At 29.7% G+C, this 17,439-nt stretch overlaps 3 protein-coding genes across 4 annotated transcripts; 2 read left to right on the forward strand and 1 right to left on the reverse strand.

The window, feature by feature from the left end:
• Positions 1–5,600: 5,600 nt before the first annotated feature.
• LOC105788926 (60S ribosomal protein L30) lies at positions 5,601–7,810 on the forward strand. Its single transcript, XM_012616014.2, has 5 exons — positions 5,601–5,733; positions 5,856–5,961; positions 6,452–6,553; positions 7,352–7,420; positions 7,507–7,810. The coding sequence occupies exons 1-5, from the start codon at positions 5,713–5,715 to the stop codon at positions 7,545–7,547; spliced, it is 339 nt and encodes a 112-aa protein (XP_012471468.1). The 5' UTR covers positions 5,601–5,712; the 3' UTR covers positions 7,548–7,810.
• A 1,982-nt stretch (positions 7,811–9,792) lies between these two features.
• LOC105788927 (uncharacterized) lies at positions 9,793–11,615 on the forward strand. Of its 2 annotated transcripts, none has more exons than XM_012616015.2 (6): positions 9,793–9,998; positions 10,084–10,280; positions 10,373–10,453; positions 10,724–10,951; positions 11,095–11,169; positions 11,256–11,615. In XM_012616015.2, the coding sequence occupies exons 1-6, from the start codon at positions 9,884–9,886 to the stop codon at positions 11,508–11,510; spliced, it is 951 nt and encodes a 316-aa protein (XP_012471469.1). In that variant the 5' UTR covers positions 9,793–9,883; the 3' UTR covers positions 11,511–11,615. The 2 variants fall into 2 exon arrangements, with proteins under 2 accessions (XP_012471469.1, XP_012471470.1); XM_012616016.2 differs by having other exon boundaries at positions 10,754–10,951.
• A 4,604-nt stretch (positions 11,616–16,219) lies between these two features.
• Positions 16,220–17,198, reverse strand: LOC105788929 (hypothetical protein). The gene has a single exon (XM_012616018.2). The coding sequence runs from the start codon at positions 17,112–17,114 to the stop codon at positions 16,332–16,334; it is 783 nt and encodes a 260-aa protein (XP_012471472.1). The 5' UTR covers positions 17,115–17,198; the 3' UTR covers positions 16,220–16,331.
• Positions 17,199–17,439: the final 241 nt, after the last annotated feature.

Consider the following 17,439-nt stretch of genomic DNA (forward strand, 5'->3'; position numbering starts at 1 on the left):
ATTATCCTTTAGCCCTTCCGATTTTTAATGGTTTTATAATCAAGTATTTTTATTGCTTTTAATTTTACCCCGGATTGTTTTTGCGTTTTCAATTTAGTCCCTACTGGAACTCTGCGCTTTGCAAGAATGGGATTATTTCCCATTTGCCCCCTCCTAGTTTTTCAGCGCGTTCAGTTTGGTCCTTTCTCTTTTATTTATTTACGATTTGACCCCGAATTTTATTTTTAACTTCAATTTAGCCCTCTGATTGTATTTTGGTTATTTTATTATTAAAATATATTATTATTATTATTATCATTATTAGTATTATTATCAATATTATTGTTATTATTGTTATATTTCCATTTATACTTATTTATGTAAATTTTAAATATTTTTATCTTATTATAGTATTATTATTTTAATTACTTATATATATACGCATATATATATTTAAACTTTAGATTATTTTGTTATTCTATTAGTAACATTAATAATATTATTATTATCCTTATTTATATTTTTACTTCAAATTTTGTTATATATATATACATATATACATACATATCTTTGATTTATATATATATACTTATTTTTATATATACATTATAATTTATATATATACATATATTCATATCTATGTACATATACATATTTTTAAATTTTTATAAGTATATATATATTTATACGTACATATATACTTACATATATTTTCACGTAAAATAGCTTTAAAATATGTGTGCATGATTGAATTTTTTTGATCTTATTATTTATTTATTTATTTGTTTGATTATCATCATTGTTATTCCATTACATTCATTTTTACTCAGATTCTTGAAAAAGAAAATTTTTGAAAATAAAAGTAATATTCGGTATTTGGGATCTTCGACAGGATGAACCCTAATGTATTGGGTTTCGATTTTCTTCGTTGAATCTAAATAATCGAGAATGCTCTTTAATCAAAAAACATAAGTAAAAAGTTCACTATCGAGAATTCAATAAGTCGTGTCTTAATGCATTGGACATGACACGTTGTTTTCCCGAGATGATGATTTTTTCTAAAAAAAAAATAAGGCAATATTTTGCGTTTGGAAATTCGAGAAAACGTGCTCTAATGTGCTGGGTTACAATTTTTTCATTCGACCAAATAGCTAAATATCCTATTAAAATTTCAAAGTAAGGCAATGTTTTGCGTTTGGAAATTCGAGAAGGTCGTACTCTAACTTACTGGGTTTTAATTTTCACGATGAATCTCTAACTTACTGGGTTTCAATTTTCACGATGAATCTAAATACGCGAGTCTTTTTTTCAAACCTAAGCTTTAAACGATCTCGAAAATTAAGAAAAGATCAAGTCCTAACTTACTGGGCTTGATCCCTTTTTTAAAAATCCGAAATAGCTAAATATATTTTAAATAAACAAATTTTTAGCATTCATTCGCGTATCGATAATTCGAGACATTGTGTCCTAACTTACTGGATATTATTCTCTTTCTCGATTAATGTGAAATATGCCCATTTTTCTAAAAAATTTTAACATTTTAATACAAGGATTATATTTTTTAAAATTCTTCAAAGTTCTCAATTTTCGACATCAAGACATTAGCTAATCAACTAGGTACCAATTTTTGGGTATTACGAGGGTGCTAATACTTTCTCGTACGTAACCGACTCTCGAACCCGTTTTCTGAATTTTGTGGACCAAAATCATTGTTTTAATAAAATCAAATCGCTTATAAAAAACAACCACTTTTCAAGGTGATCCGATCACACCTTATCAAAAAGGATTGGTGGCGATTCCCATTTTCGTTTTCAAAATCCAAGTCGACCCCGTTTTTGTCGAAAAAAATGGTGTCAACAATGCTAATGCGATTCAACCTTGTTTTTTTATACTATACTAAGGTGATGTTGTTGATATGTGAAATATTTTTTAGAACAATTAATGTCCTCTCAACTACATTTCAAAACCTTAAATGTCTCAAATTAAAGAGTCCGTAAGCTATATCTAATGTTCATGTATAGCTTTATTCTCTCAAATGATATCATACCCCACGATATATTGCTAAAAATAACTTTTGTATTTACATAATTAGTATATACCATAAAATATTTGAGTTAACGATCAAATAGTTTGTTGCTTTAATTATAAAAATTATATGAACTTAATTTGGTGAAAATTTTATGCTAAGTTATAATAATTTTATAATACGTAAATTAAGTAAAAATAATATAAAATTATAACATAAAACCTTTATACAAAAATTCTATAAAGTTTCAATAACTTTTATAACACTCGTTATAGGTAATATAACTTTTGCCATTATTTTAAAAAGTTATTTTTTATAAATAAATTATGATAAAATTAAAAACACTTTATTTTATGAATAAGTATATTATTTTATAATCTATAACATGGACATATAAATAAGTTGTGCCCATACTTCTTAGCCATAATTTTTTATAAATTAATATATTATAATATTTTTATAACATGTAATAAAATTTTGATCATAACGTTATATTTTTTAATATTTAAACAATATAATATTTTATCATAACTTTATAAAATACACGTAAATTATTTTTATGATATCATTTATAGGATTTATAATATAATAATTTTTGGCTATAACCAACACAAACACTTAAACATATTCATAATAATAATAAAATTTTTATAACTTAAACTTACATAAAAAAACAAATATTTAAAATTAGTCTTGGGTGTAATTATTCGTATAATTACTTTAATTCTCACACTCACTCCTAATAAGTGGAAAGTGTAATTGGGGTGCTCCAATTACACTCAGTCAATGGGACTCACCAATTAAAGTGGTTACCCAAACATACTGCTCTAGTGTAATTACAAGCAATTATACGCTATTTCAATTATTAGATGGCTTTTCAAGCACCACCTTAATTGGTTTAACAGTTTGTTTGGAGTTTGGACAGCACAAAATAATTGAATGAAAGTGTAATTACCACCCTAGTAATTACACTCTCTTGTAGTTATAAAAAATTGTAATTCTTTAGACGTGCTTGGCTAACAAAGTGTAATTACATCGTAATTCTCATGTCATTTTTGGTAGTACAAGTACAAATACAAGTTGTAATTATACTGATTACTTGATTATATTTTTAAAATACTAATTACTATAAAAACTATTAGTATAATAAAATAAATTCTAAATAAGTAACAAAATTAAAATCAAATCGTCATGTATATGATTACGAATAAAAATAGCAAGAAAAATAAACATCATATGCAATTTGACCTAATTGTTTTAATGCATATTTGTTGCGATATTCCTCTTTAATATTCAACATATGCTTTTATCATCATATGTTAGTCGTTGACTAAATTCTTCATCATCATTATCTGAATTTGAATCTACATCATTAAAATTATCAATATCTCATTCTTCCATGTACTCTATGAAGTATGGATTGTCTCAATTGCCCCTATGATTGAAGTTATGAAACATGCAACATATTAGTATGGTACAACCTTGATTTTTATGTTATACTAACGTGATGTTAAGATGATAAATGTTTTTAGAATAACAAATGTCTTTTGAACCATATTTTGAATCCTGAATGTCTCAAATAAAAAGTTTATGAGTTGTTTATGGTGGTTGTATCGACACCATTCTCTTATGTGGTATCATACCCTAGATATAGTGTAAGAAAACTTTTTTATTAGCATAATTAGCATCAACCTTATAATATTTGAGTTCATAGTCCAAATAAATTATAGCTTTAATTATAAAACTTATATAAACTTAATTTGGAGAAATAATTATGCAAACTAACAATTTTATTTTATAATATATAGTCTTTATAAAAAATGATATAAATTGCTTAAAACTTTCGTAATATTTCTTATAAATAATATGGTTTTTTAATCTTAAAAATTATTTTTTATAAATAAATTATAAAAAAGTATAATTTTTTTATGAATAAGTATAATTTTTTATAATATATAGCATGAACACATAAATAAGTTATGTCTATATTTTGCCATACCCTTTTATAAATAAATATATTATAACATTTTTATAACATGTAAATATTTTTGGCCATAACTTTAGAAAATTTGCAGGATTTAAATAATATTTTTTATAACTTTATAAAATACAAAATTATTTTTATAATATAATAATTTTTTTCCGTAATCATCCCAAACACTCATACGTGTTCATGCTTATAATATAATATTTATAACTTGTATAAAAAATTTAGAAAAATGAATTCAGGTGTAATTACCTCTGTAGTTACTTCAATTCTCCTCAAAATTGAAAATTCTTCGTATAACATAAATTTTTCGTTTCATTTGTATTAAGTTAGATTTAAATGAGTATTTTCAATTCAACTTAAATTAATTACATGTCAAAAGCATTTTATTTAAATTTAATTCAACATATAAAATATTGAATTTTTAAAACTTTTGAAAATTTAAAAATATATAACTTTTTAAAAAATAGTTTCTTATTGAAAATATGAATTTTAATTTTTATATATTTTAAAGAATAAAAATATTATAATCATTGAGGACTAAAATAATTATTTTCCTTTTTTTTTATAATTGCTAGGCTAACAACGTTAACGACAAAATTAGATAGAGAGCCCACAATTTTTAGAAATAAAAAATATAGAGACTCAAATGTCTCAAAATTAAAGTATAAAGATTAAACTTTAAATTTTAAAAGAATATAAAGATATACATTTAAACCATTTTAATTTTATATGATTAGATTCTTCTACTTTTATAACGAGATTAGTTAATATCCAAATAGTTAACCCAATTAATTATTTAAATTAAAATGCTAACTTTTTTTCCATTCCAACTAAGAAAAGAAAAATATAAATCAACATAATAAGTTGAAAGGAATGCTTAAAAAACAAAGATAATATTTGGTATCTTGATAGGCGTGTATATTTCACAAGGAGCTTTAAAAATTGACACGTGTTTTTTTCTATATAAATTTTAATAATCTACAATACTCTTACAAGATATTTGTTACTCTCGATCTTCTTGTGGAGTTTAAAAACTCCACGATAGTGTATCAAATATTTTCTCTTAAAAGAAAACTGTAAAAAAGGGATAAATACCAAAACTATATATGAATTATAGTTTAATGTGTAATTGTGTACATAGTTTTTACTTTGTGTAATTTTATACATGAAATTTTGATTTGATCAAATTCTTATAAATTATTGATACAATTATTGATATAAGATTATTTTATATCTATATACCGCATATATAAATAATTATATTTATCCAATATAAAATAAATTGATGTATTTATTTCTTTAAACGTGCATGGTTAAATCAAAATTAAAGTTTCAAGTATATATATGAACTACAATTAGAGTTTTACGTGTATAATTGCACTAAATTAAAATTCATGTATATAATTACACATTAAATTAAAGTTGATATATAATTTTGAAATTTATCCAAAAAAAAATCAATGTTTGCATTTTAATCGGAAATTAGGGTTTAGATTTTAATCAGTAATGTTCGGCCCGATCTATTTGCTTCTAATGGGCCCTAAAGTCCCAAAACCCAAACCCAATAAGGAAGCCACTAAGAACCCTAGATTCATAATCAATTTATTCGTTAGATTTTAGAGTTTCTCCGCTTCTGCCTTTTGGTGAACCATTTGTAGCTGCTGTTGTCTCTCCCCCGCCGCCTCCATCTCGAAGCCGTCCCCATCCTCCGACGACAATGGTGGCCGCTAAGAAGACCGTAAAAATTTTTGTCTCCCATTTTAATATTTCAAATATTTACGCTTATTTCTTTATAAATTTCTGAAAAGTATGCTAATTAATGTTCCTGTTTTTTATCTGGGTATTTGATGAAAAATGCAGAAGAAGACCCATGAGAGCATTAACAACAGATTGGCTCTCGTTATGAAGAGTGGTAAATACACTTTGGGTTACAAAACTGTTCTTAAATCTCTCAGAAACTCCAAAGGTATTTTTTTTTAAATATGCTTATTTGTCTTTCTATTGCTAAATTGTTTAGCTACCTGATTGTTGATTTGAATATTCTTGGCACTTTTAGTTCAGATAAAAAAATGATGTGATATTTTAAAATTCTATTGGTTTGGATAGTGAATTGAAGCAGAATGAATTTCCTTCTGGTTTTGGTTAAAATAGTGCTTAATTAGGACAAGGGCATTGGTATTTTTTTTTAGGGGTGATACAGGTTTAGCTCGGGTCGGGTTGGGAAAACTGAACCGTTGGATAATTATGGTTTTTTTAACTTGTGAACCGGAACAACACCAAATACCATGGTTCAGATCGCCTTTTGGTTTTCTTTTATTTGCTCTATTTGCTCAACACTAGTATTTTTTGGTTGATTTAGTTTGATATTGGATTTGTTCTCTTCGTCGATGTGTAATCTAATGTTCATTGATCTTTTAGAATTGGAAGATTGTAATTCTATTTTAATTTTTTTGTAGGTAAGTTGATTATAATTGCCAACAACTGCCCTCCTCTTAGGAAGTCAGAGATTGAATATTATGCCATGTTGTGCAAGGTTGGAGTTCACCACTATAATGGAAGTATGTCCCTTAACCTATTCAATCACTTTGTTTATTGAATTATGTTTTTTCGTATCACATTGAATTGAATACCGATTATAAGTTTGTTTAAATGGTAGAGCATCATGTAGTTGAAGTTATTTGTGAAAAGCCAGACAATTGCATTTTCCATTTTACGGCTGATGGAAATGGTAGAATGAATAACTAATATGTTTGTTGAAGCCCTTTGATGAATCGATCATCATTGGCTATGATAATTTGATGGAAACTATCTTCCAGTTATTGTAGTTCACAGGTTATTGACAAAATTATTTCATCTTAGTTCAAGATACTTGCAAAAAGCATGACATAATCGTGCTTTCTATAACGGCTGATGGAAATGATATAATGAATAAAGAATTATGTTCGTCTAAGCCATTTAATTAATTGATCAATAAGGTCTATGGTGTATGTTCTTTATCTCTATGACATTGTGCCTTAATGGAAGCCACCTACCCTGTTATTGTTTAACGGATTATCTACAAAATTAATCACCTCACTCCTGCCCCCTTCGATTCTTTAGTTTATAATAGTAAAGCTTATGGTTGAAAGTATTTGTGGAAATCTAGACAGAATTGGTCGATATTCTGTGAACTATGATACAATAGAATGAATAACTGAACTTTTGCCAATGCCCTTTAATGAATTGATTGTCACCTTCCTTGTTATTCCCAGTTCAATAGAGTAATGGATTTTACTTTATTGTTTTAAGTTTTCTAGTAATGCAACATTTGTTATAGAAGACCATTCCCTTGAAAATGTGGTTGTTTGGTTTTTCAGACAATGTTGACTTGGGCACTGCCTGCGGCAAATATTTCAGAGTGTGCTGCCTCAGCATTATCGACCCGGGTAAATATAGGAGTTTGATAACATATTGAATTTACAAATTCTCTAGATGTATACTTCTTATTGTGGTAATATTGTGTTTTTTTCAGGCGACTCTGATATTATTAAGAGCATGCCCGGAGATCACTGAGCAACAGCGGACGACACATCATACTAGGTTTTGTTCCAATTTAGTTTATATTTCTTTTGGGTTTCTGGAAACATTGATGTTAAAGGGATCTTATTCCGAAATTTGGAACTTCCTTTGTTGTCTGACTTGTGTACTAGGAATTGTGTGAGTTAATTTCGTTTAAGATTGTTGCTTATACCATATTTTGTTTTGGTTTATTCTGTATTTGGATGTTTGATCCATCTTGCCATAAATTTGATCGTTTCTTGGATTGGTGTGGGCAATTTGTTTCTGCTTATCATTTCATTTCCGACTTAAATCAAAAAATCTGCCCCTTTGACTTGGTTTGATAAAAAAAAAAAAATCAACATGCTGTATTAGAAACGATTTGAGAAGTAAAGCTACTTGAGTAATAGAGAAAGTGATGATAGGTGGAGAGAAAGATATTTGAGCAAAGCAACAGTGACTACAGTGATCGTATCTTAACCTTTTTATATGCATCCTCACGATTGTCATTGCATGAGAGTGTGTGTAAGGTGACAATTGCTCATCGCATATGATTGGTGTCATTTTCTTGATGATATCGTGTCTCCAGACTCCATGCTTTTTGTTGAAACTGCCCTCCAACTTCTGGCGGGGCTGGTTTCCTCGTGTGATTCGAGTTTTAAGCCTAGCTGGTTGGCTTGGGTTTGTAGTAGGTTTCTTTGGGCCATTTATATGTTAGGTTAAGTAATGTGAATATACTTTTATCCACTCAGAAACCAAGGTACCGTAAAATCTATAAAATCATTTCTTTTAAGGGTTAATTATGCTAAACATCCTCAAATTATTGTCTAAGTTTTGAATTGACCCTAAATTTTAGAACATTTTAAAATATCAGTAACATATCATTGAAGTCCATTTGTTAATCTAGTTATTAATTTGGCATATTTAACTTTAATCATATTCAAAATGCGTCACTTATATACATGTTAAATAAAAGGAAATAGCTCTCATAAAGTTTAACATTCAAGGTGTATATGGAGCAAGTGTATCCTAGTTTAAAAGATGATAAATTTTATTGTACAAGTGTGAATCATATTCTGTTTCATTGTTTAAAGACTTAATTCACAAATTGGTATCTAAATTTTTTTATCGCAAATGGTACCTAAAGTACTTTTTTTCTTTCCAAAATTGGTATTTTCGTTAGTCCAACCATTAAATTTATTTTTAAAAACCTAACCCATAAAATTGTACTTAAACTATGCATTTTTCTCATTTTGTATCTAAACATTTTTGGTTAGTACATCTCTTAGTTCAATTGTTAGTTAAATCGTTAAGTATATTTTTTAAAAAAGATAGCCAACTAAAAATTGACACGTGGCAAAAAAGGACAAAAAAGTATTATTTTATCTTTTTATATATTTATGATGCTTTTATTATTATTATTATTTTTCTTTCTTTAGAACCGAAGTGATGGTCGAATCGATTAGGCCATCGGTTCTTAGTTTGATCAGTTCTTTCAATTCGATTAAATATTAGTAAAAATCCATAATAATTAAATAAGTAAAATAGAGAAAATCGGTTCAATTATTTTTTAGCTCGGTTCAATTGGCCTATATCGGTTGCGAGTCTATTGGTTAAATCCCTATCTCGGTTTGATTCTGAAAACATTAGTTTTGATTGATGAAATTAATCACCATCATCTCGACATCAAGTGAGTAAATTTCGAGTTTTCCTAGTATTGTCATATATTATAAAAGAAAAAGAAAGAAAGAGAAATAATGTAAAAGAAAAAAAAAGAATTAATTTTTTTAAGTTTATATAATGTGGCAAATTATTATTGGGTAGAAATTTTTTAACGGATATAATACTTTTGTATAAAATGGGTAACAGAATAATTGTTTAGGTACCACTTGTAATAAAAAAAAATATTTAAGTACCAAAATGAGAATAATGCATAGTTTAGGTATAAATTTATGGATTAAGCTTTTCTTAAAAATAGATTTAATAGTTTGACTAACTTGACCAACGGAGGTACCAACTTGCACCATTTGCGAAAAAAAAAAATTTAGGTACCCAAATGGGAGAAAGGGTATAGTTTAGGTACCAACTTGTCAGTTAAGCCATACTTAAAAGATAATATATCTTGGATTGGGCCCGATAGGCTCAAATTTGAAAAAAAGAAAATTAATCCAATGGGCCGAGCTTAATGGCCCTTGGTAGGTCCAATAGAGACAAATATAAATACCCAAATTGAAAACCTTCATTATTTCCCGCCATATAAAAACCCTAACTTCCGTGATTTCCCGGTAAAATCTGAAAAATTTCCCAGCATCCAAACACAACTTCATTCCTTAGGAAAAAGCTATCTGACAATGGCGGTGCTAAGCTGGAAGCACCACACGCTCATTCAATCGTTGCTTGAACGCGGTCCTCTAACGGAGAAAGAGTTCCACTTCATTTTCACTGGCATCACGGGCCAAAACCCAGGTCCTCTTTATTTCCTTGTGCAATTTTTTTTTTAAACGATTGAACCCACCCAATACTTATTTGGAAGAAAATTTGCCCTTTTTAGGTACCCATCAAGGGAAATTCAATGATTATCTTCTCAAGATAAACAGGGAACTTTCGTATGCTCAATTGGATTTAAGGGCTTGTAGAGATCCGTACGACGGTCGAGTTTATTTTGGAGTTGTTAACAATGTTTCGGACGATCAATCGAAGCTTGGAACCAAATATTCTGTCCCTCAAATTGCTTTCTTTAAGGCCATTGTAAGTCAATTCCCCTTCCCCCTAATTGATATGGAAGACGGGTATTCTCTGTACGTATGTGATGCAGATTGATGGGTTTGATTTGTGTATAGGTCGAAGCAATAGCACAAGATGTTACAGCAGAGGGCACTATCTGCAACCTGGATGCTCTCAATATTAAGTTGGAGAACCAGGTTTGACCTTTATATATAACTATGTATAAAAACTTTATGGGCTTACATATTTTTTTGTAGCTGAGTGGTATGGTTTAGAGGGAAAACAGCAGTAATCGAAAGAATTTGTGTTGAAAAATGAGTAAGAAAGAAGTTGAAACCCTAGAAATTAGGGTTAAAAATCGAGTGGTATGGTTTGATTATATTGGTTGTTGTGAGAGATAATGGTGGTTTATGTTAATAATTGTTCGAATCGAAACTTGATAAATCTTGGGGTTTTTTTCCCTCTAGGTTCTAAACAGTTCGGGGTTGCAATCTCAGGACGTCCCTGCCGCATTCAAGAACTTCACAATGTCTCACAAGGAAAAAACACTCGATCAACTAGTGAAAGACAAGTGGCTTTGTTACACCGAAGACGATAATATCGGACTTGGTATTAGGTCCATTCTCGATCTGCGAAGTTGGTTCCATAATGCCGGGGTTCCTTCATGCCAAGTCTGCAATGAAGCTGGATTTAAGGTTCTTTTCAGAGCTTGCCTTGTCTTTTCTTGTAGATGCTGCCTAAACTCTTACTTTTGCATATTTTTATGTTCTAACATAAAAAATTAATGGGAAATTTGTTTTCTCGAGGGTCGGTTTACGGAGTTTTGAATCTTTTGCAGGCCAAATTGTGCCCAAACGACGGTTGTGCGGTTCGAATTCATCATTACTGCCTAAAGAAGAGATTTTCTCAGAAAGTACGAGTATTCTTTTGCATTTTTTTCTCATTTCCTATCATTGACACATTTCTTGTCGTTAACAAGTTTTGCATGATGAATTGCAGGGCATGTTAGTTTGTCCAAGTTGTGATACTCAGTGGCAGTACCAGCCACCCAAGGCGGAACCCATAGAAGTCGAGGATGAAGAAACTGAGCCCGTCCAAAGCCAGCCATCTTCCAATCCCGGTCCGAGTCAACCATCTTTAAGATCCAAGAGAAAGAGGCAAAGACTCGACAATGTGGAAACTGCCGGGTGTAGCTCTCAGGCATCAGGTGCTAATAGGAAAAGAGTAACTAGGAGCTCTGCACATCCAAGGTGAATGATTTTATGTAGATGAGGGAACCTAATGATGGTTGCTTTATATTTTTCTAGAAACTCAACTTGCTCTATATTTTGCTTATATCATATATATTGTTTTGATTCATCTTGCACAAAGTTTCAATTCTCCTAACAGTAAGTAGGACCAATAGAATCTTCATTGAACAGTTTGGTTTGTGTTCAATTATGATCGTTTATCAAGCTAATAAATGAATATGAATAAAATTTTGAGGTTCACTTATCAAGCTAATAAAGTTTGTTCAGTTCATTAATGTTTATAAATAAGTTCTTTTGTGTTTGTTTAAAATTCGAGAGGGGTAATGGAATTCGAAAGATGCCATTTGGTAATTCCCGGTGGAAGTTTCAAGGTCTTCAGAGGGTTAGATATTTCATTTGGTTCGTTCTCAAACAACGTTTACTTGCTAATTCAGAGCGTTTGAAGAGAGGGATTGGGTAGGATAGTTCTTGTGGTTTCTGTGGATGGGCCTCTGAAGATATCTTACCCATCATTCGTGATTGTCCTGCAACTAAGGATATATGGTCTCGGGTAATACCAGCATGGTCTCGGATGATACCAGCAGACTAGTTTAATGCCTTTGTCTTTGGGGGTTTGCATGAGTGGTTAGCTGCCAACTTACAGAATAAACTTAGAATGCAATTGGAAGGGGTGGATTGACAATATTTCCTTGGTATGGTTGCCTGGCATATTTGGAAGAAATGTAACTTATTTGTTTTTCAGGTAATAACATGGAATGTCAGAGGAGTTGGTTTAAGTTTCAACTATGTTAAACAATATACCTTATACCATAAGGTAAATGTTTCCAAATGGCAAGTTTCAAACTCAGTCCCACCTTTATTCAAGAATTGGATTCAATTGAACATTGATGATATAGTAAAAGAGGATTCCAGGTTTGCCATGATTGGAGGGGTCTTACAAGACAGGTACAGGAGTTGAATTCTTGGCTATAATTGATTTTTGGGAATCTGTTCTAACTTAGATGTAGAATTATAGGGTATTTGGAATGGTTTAATGATTACACTCGATAGAGGATTTGACAGATTGATAATTTTTTTAAATAGTCAAGAGGAGGTTCAAGTTTTACAGAGTAGTTCTACAAAGGGTTCGAATTCCACTTTGGTAAGAAGAATTTGATTGTTATTGGCTAAAATGGTGCATTGGTCGATTCATTATGTTTCCAAAGAATTCAACAAAGATGCTGATAGGTTAACGAAAATGACTGTTGGCTATAACTGTGGTCTTTAATTTTTTGAAATGCATGCCTCTAAGGGGGCTTGGATATATCTCTAAGTAGTTCTTTGTAATGTTTTTTCTTTCACCAAAAAAAAAATTATTGTTCAATAATTATATAAAGAATAACAAGCATAATGATTTTTTTGGCCCTCCAATTAATTGTTCAGCTTTTTTTAGCCCTTAAATTTGTATTTATTGTCAAATCACTTTAAAATAAATGGAAAAATTAACCTTTTTTAATTTTGAAAATGCATTCATTTCTTCTGCATCGACCTGATTTAATTATACTATCGGAGTGAAACAAGGGATCTAAAGAAGAGCAAAGGCTATACTATATTAGTAACAAGTAAATTCTTTGTATGTAAAAAATCTTGATATATTTTTAGGATAAAGGTGAATTGCAAGGCCTGAGACACTCATAAAGCATGCTGATGTAGCATACAAATGGATTGCCATATGAATGACATGTCAACATTTAATCAATTCTTTAACATTTAAAAAATATATTTTTATACTTTTTAAATAAATTTAATAATTTTTAATTTTTAAAATAATTTTATAATTTTTAAATTTTAAAAATTAATTAAATGTTGATGTATCATCCATGTATATTCCATATCGGCAAAGTTAACAATCCTGAACTTTCTCATCCATTTTGATTAACAAAAACATAAATTTAAGGACTAAAAAAGCAAATAAATAAAAATAAATAAAGGGTTAAAATGATTTTTTATAAAGTTGAAAGGTCAAATAAGTTATAATGCCATAATAATATTATAGTTTATGTGTTTATTTTATTTATTTATAATATAATTGTTATCAATTATATTTATTATTTTATATTTAAAAATATGTTTATTTATTATTTTTAATTATCCGTTTATATGTACATGTTCATAAATACGAGTAATCACGAAAAGAAAATTTTAAATAAATAAGTACGAATATAAATTTAAAATTCTAAACGAATACAAACTCAGAATGAAAAAATAAAAATAAAAAATAAAAATAAAAATAAAAAACAAATATAAACATTGGTTGTTGGTTCAATTAAACTTTTTCATTTACGGCACTAACAACAATAAGATAAGACGACATGATATGATATGATAAATAAAATGTTAATTATTAAATCAAACAAATTTGTGGTCAGAAAGGTAAAAAAAATCTAAAAATTTAACATTACTTTTTGGAAGTAATTTTGGTAAAAATATATTTTTTGCTTAAAATTAAATTATAAATTTCAGTTTTTGCTTAAAAGTGATTTTTAATTCAAGAGTGCTTTCGAACAGTAATGTTAAATTAACTTTAATGAACTTTTAAAAATGAAATTAGTAATTAATTAATTAATCGAAATAATTGGAAAAATAGGTTCCATTAATTTTACATCATTAGATGTAAATATATTTGTGCTTGAAGAATATTATAATTTGAGTTTTGAATAATGGATATATTTATTTGGATAATGGATTTGGGTTTAGTGAATATAACTTTTATAAATTTGATATATTTATATAAAATTAATTAATTATGTTATTAATATAAAGATGTCAAATATAGAATTATTTAATTAATTCAAAATCAAAATAGAATTAATTAAAATATATTGATTAGGTGAGTTAACTTGTCTTTAATTTCTGTTGTGATCCTAGACGAATGCACATAGAACGTCTCATGGAGGTCAATTGATTAAGTGAAGTTCATTTATTCACTTGAACTGGTCCAATTCGTGAACATATGGAGAAACTCGTTTACTTGAAGTCTGGTTGAAACATTCCAGTAACTTGTATTTTAATCGGGAGAAATATTGTAAATCCTAAAAGATAATATTGTACAGTGTTTGAATCCCTTAAGACTCACATCTTGTAGATATGCTTTAATATTGATTGTCGATGTAATTTAAACTGTACCGTTAGATTAGGGGGAGTGCAACTATAAATAAAGGTATTTCGTCTCATTTGTAATCACTCAGTACAATTTCATTTGAAGTAATCAAACATTTTGACATTTACTCAATCATTGTGCGCATTGCTTTCTTGTGGCTTTTCTGTTCGCTCTTTGTTTTTTCGCTTGCGAGTTTACTTTCGCTAAGTTTCGGTGCCTTAGAGAATTTTTTTGAGGATTCTCACCTTTTCTAGAAAAAACCTGACATAGTTCGTCAGACTAAAATTCTAGTCCCATAAATAGTAGTCATCGAATGTATCTATATGCATATCATTATACATGCCTCCCATGTGAAATTGTAAACAAATCACGAGTAACCTTTTGCTTTTTTAGGCCTTTCGGATTTCGCTTCCTATTTTCATTCTATTTCAATCTAATTATAGTTTTAGTTCCTTTGATATGTTAGAAACCGAGATTTAATCTCTAACCTAGTTGTTTTATTGTTATTTGGTCATCCAATCAGGTTTATGTGAAAATATTGTCAATCATGTTCAACATATAATAAATTTACAATTAAATTGAATATTTAAGATAATTTTATGTCATCACTTCGACAATAATAACTAATAAAATTACCAATTTACCTCGAAAATTGTGTTTCGATATCTTAAAAACCTCTAGAAAAGCCTTAAGAGAAAACTTTGAAACCTAACATTTGAAAAAAAAAACATCAACCCTTTGATATACATAACATGAGCTTGGTACAGCAAGCTTCAAGGATTGAAATCGTCTATAAAGGTATGAAATATTTTATAACGGATACATTCGGCTTTGAAGGCTTCTTCTAGGGCAAGCTTAGCTTTCCTTCTGAAAAATTGAAGACATTTGTAGAAGCATCTGTTGAGATGTAGAATGCAATGTTCGGAGCAATGATAAAAGCAGGGTGATTTTTTTTTTTTTTGGTAAAAAATAGATGGGATTATATCTACTCTTTTTTTAAAATTTATTGTTTCTCCTCAACCCGTAAGTAAGAAGATAATGCGCTTTAACACTTTTGAACTTACGTCCTCCTGTATTGGTAACAATATACATACCGATCGAGTTAAGATTCAATCGGCCGTTGAAAATTGAAATAAAAGATATAGTATATATAATAGAACTCCAATAAGTTTTCACCCTTTATATATTTAAGCCGTATTAGTTTTAGATCGATTAATATGGATTGGGTCAATTTTGATTTTAAATTTTTAATCAAATTAGTTTCGATAAGTTTTGAATTTAAACTAATTTCATATTATGACAATTACGAGTTTGAACATTCTATAGGCTCAAATCATTCACATATGAGAATTAGGTCATTACGAGTTTGTTTTAGATATATCAAAATTAAATCATTTCAAATTATTTGCTTGAATCATTTTGGATTTTTAAATTGTTTCGAGTTGATACGAAATTTAAGTTTGAATATGTTCAAATTAAATCGAATTTAATTGGATACAAAATCGAGTCTTATTTTCGAGTTAAATTTAAATTTCTAATGATTTAGATTAATCAAATAAAATAATTAAAAACAATTACATAAACATGTAATATCATTCAATGTCATTTAAAAATATCCATCATGTATGCCATTACTGTCACGTCTTATCATATAATTAAAAAGAATTTCCAAGGAAAAAAAAAACCTTACCAAAGATCTACTCCATAATCACAATCCTTGGATACAATCTTGGACGCCGCCGTTAACTTATCCACTGTTATCTTGCACGTTACTTTAACGGTAATCTTCCACGTGTTAACGGATCCAGCTTTAATCTTAACCGGCGCTCTCAGCTTCAAAGTAAACGGAACCGTTCCTTTACTTTGATCATTGGAAATGGACCTAAGCGAGGCGGCGGTTAGTTCGATGCCGGAGCCTTTCAGCGCCGTTTTGAACAGTGTTACGTTATTGGTTGGCTGGTAAAAAACTGGCAACGCGCCGTTACTGAGATTAACGTCTTGGTAGTAAACATTAACGGAGCTACCTTTCTCGTAGTAAATGCCGATCTTGTCGTTGCCGTTGTCTGCCCGGACGGTGACGTCGAATTCTGGCGATAGCGGAGAAGGTGACGTGAGGTTGAATCCCTTGATCGCAACGCTCTCGACGGAGTAGTTTGGAGCTTCGGGCTTGAGAACGAAGTAGATCACAGCGGCGGCAATGGCGGCGGCAAGGAGGAGAGAGAGGATAGTTGTTAACAAGCAGCAACAGCAGCGGCAACAGGTGCTGCGACTCGACTTACGTTTCGACAGATGAGCGTAGCGGCGGGCGTTCTCTGGCGGAGGAACACGGTAGACTTGGTCCTTCGGGATCTGGACGACGTAAGTTCCGGGTTGTGGAATAGGTTTATCTGAAGAAGGAGGAGCTGGTTTGGGATTCGAGTGTTCGCCGGAAGACGGTGGTGAGTCGCCGGGGTAGATTCGTTCGGCCATCGTGGTGTTGACTCAGTAACCCGCTTCAAAAAAGAAATAGAGAGAAAGCCGCGTTTAACGTTTTAAGTGTCTGAGAAGTGAGAACCAAACCATTTGTATGTATTTAAATAGGTATATGGCTTACGCGTATAGTGGCAAATTAGGGATTTCATTGGAAGTCTAAGTAGTCAAAAGTTGCCAATGGGTCTAATTTAAATTTAACCTCTCCTTTACAAAAATTATGAAATTAACCCTATACTTTAATTTATAATAATTTAATCCTCATACTTTACACAAACGGAAAAAAGTTATCTACTTTTTGTGTAAATACTTCAACTTGGAACTA

The sequence above is a fragment of the Gossypium raimondii genome, chromosome 2 (genome assembly GCF_025698545.1).
Source record: "Gossypium raimondii isolate GPD5lz chromosome 2, ASM2569854v1, whole genome shotgun sequence".
Classification (NCBI taxonomy): Eukaryota; Viridiplantae; Streptophyta; class Magnoliopsida; order Malvales; family Malvaceae; genus Gossypium; species Gossypium raimondii.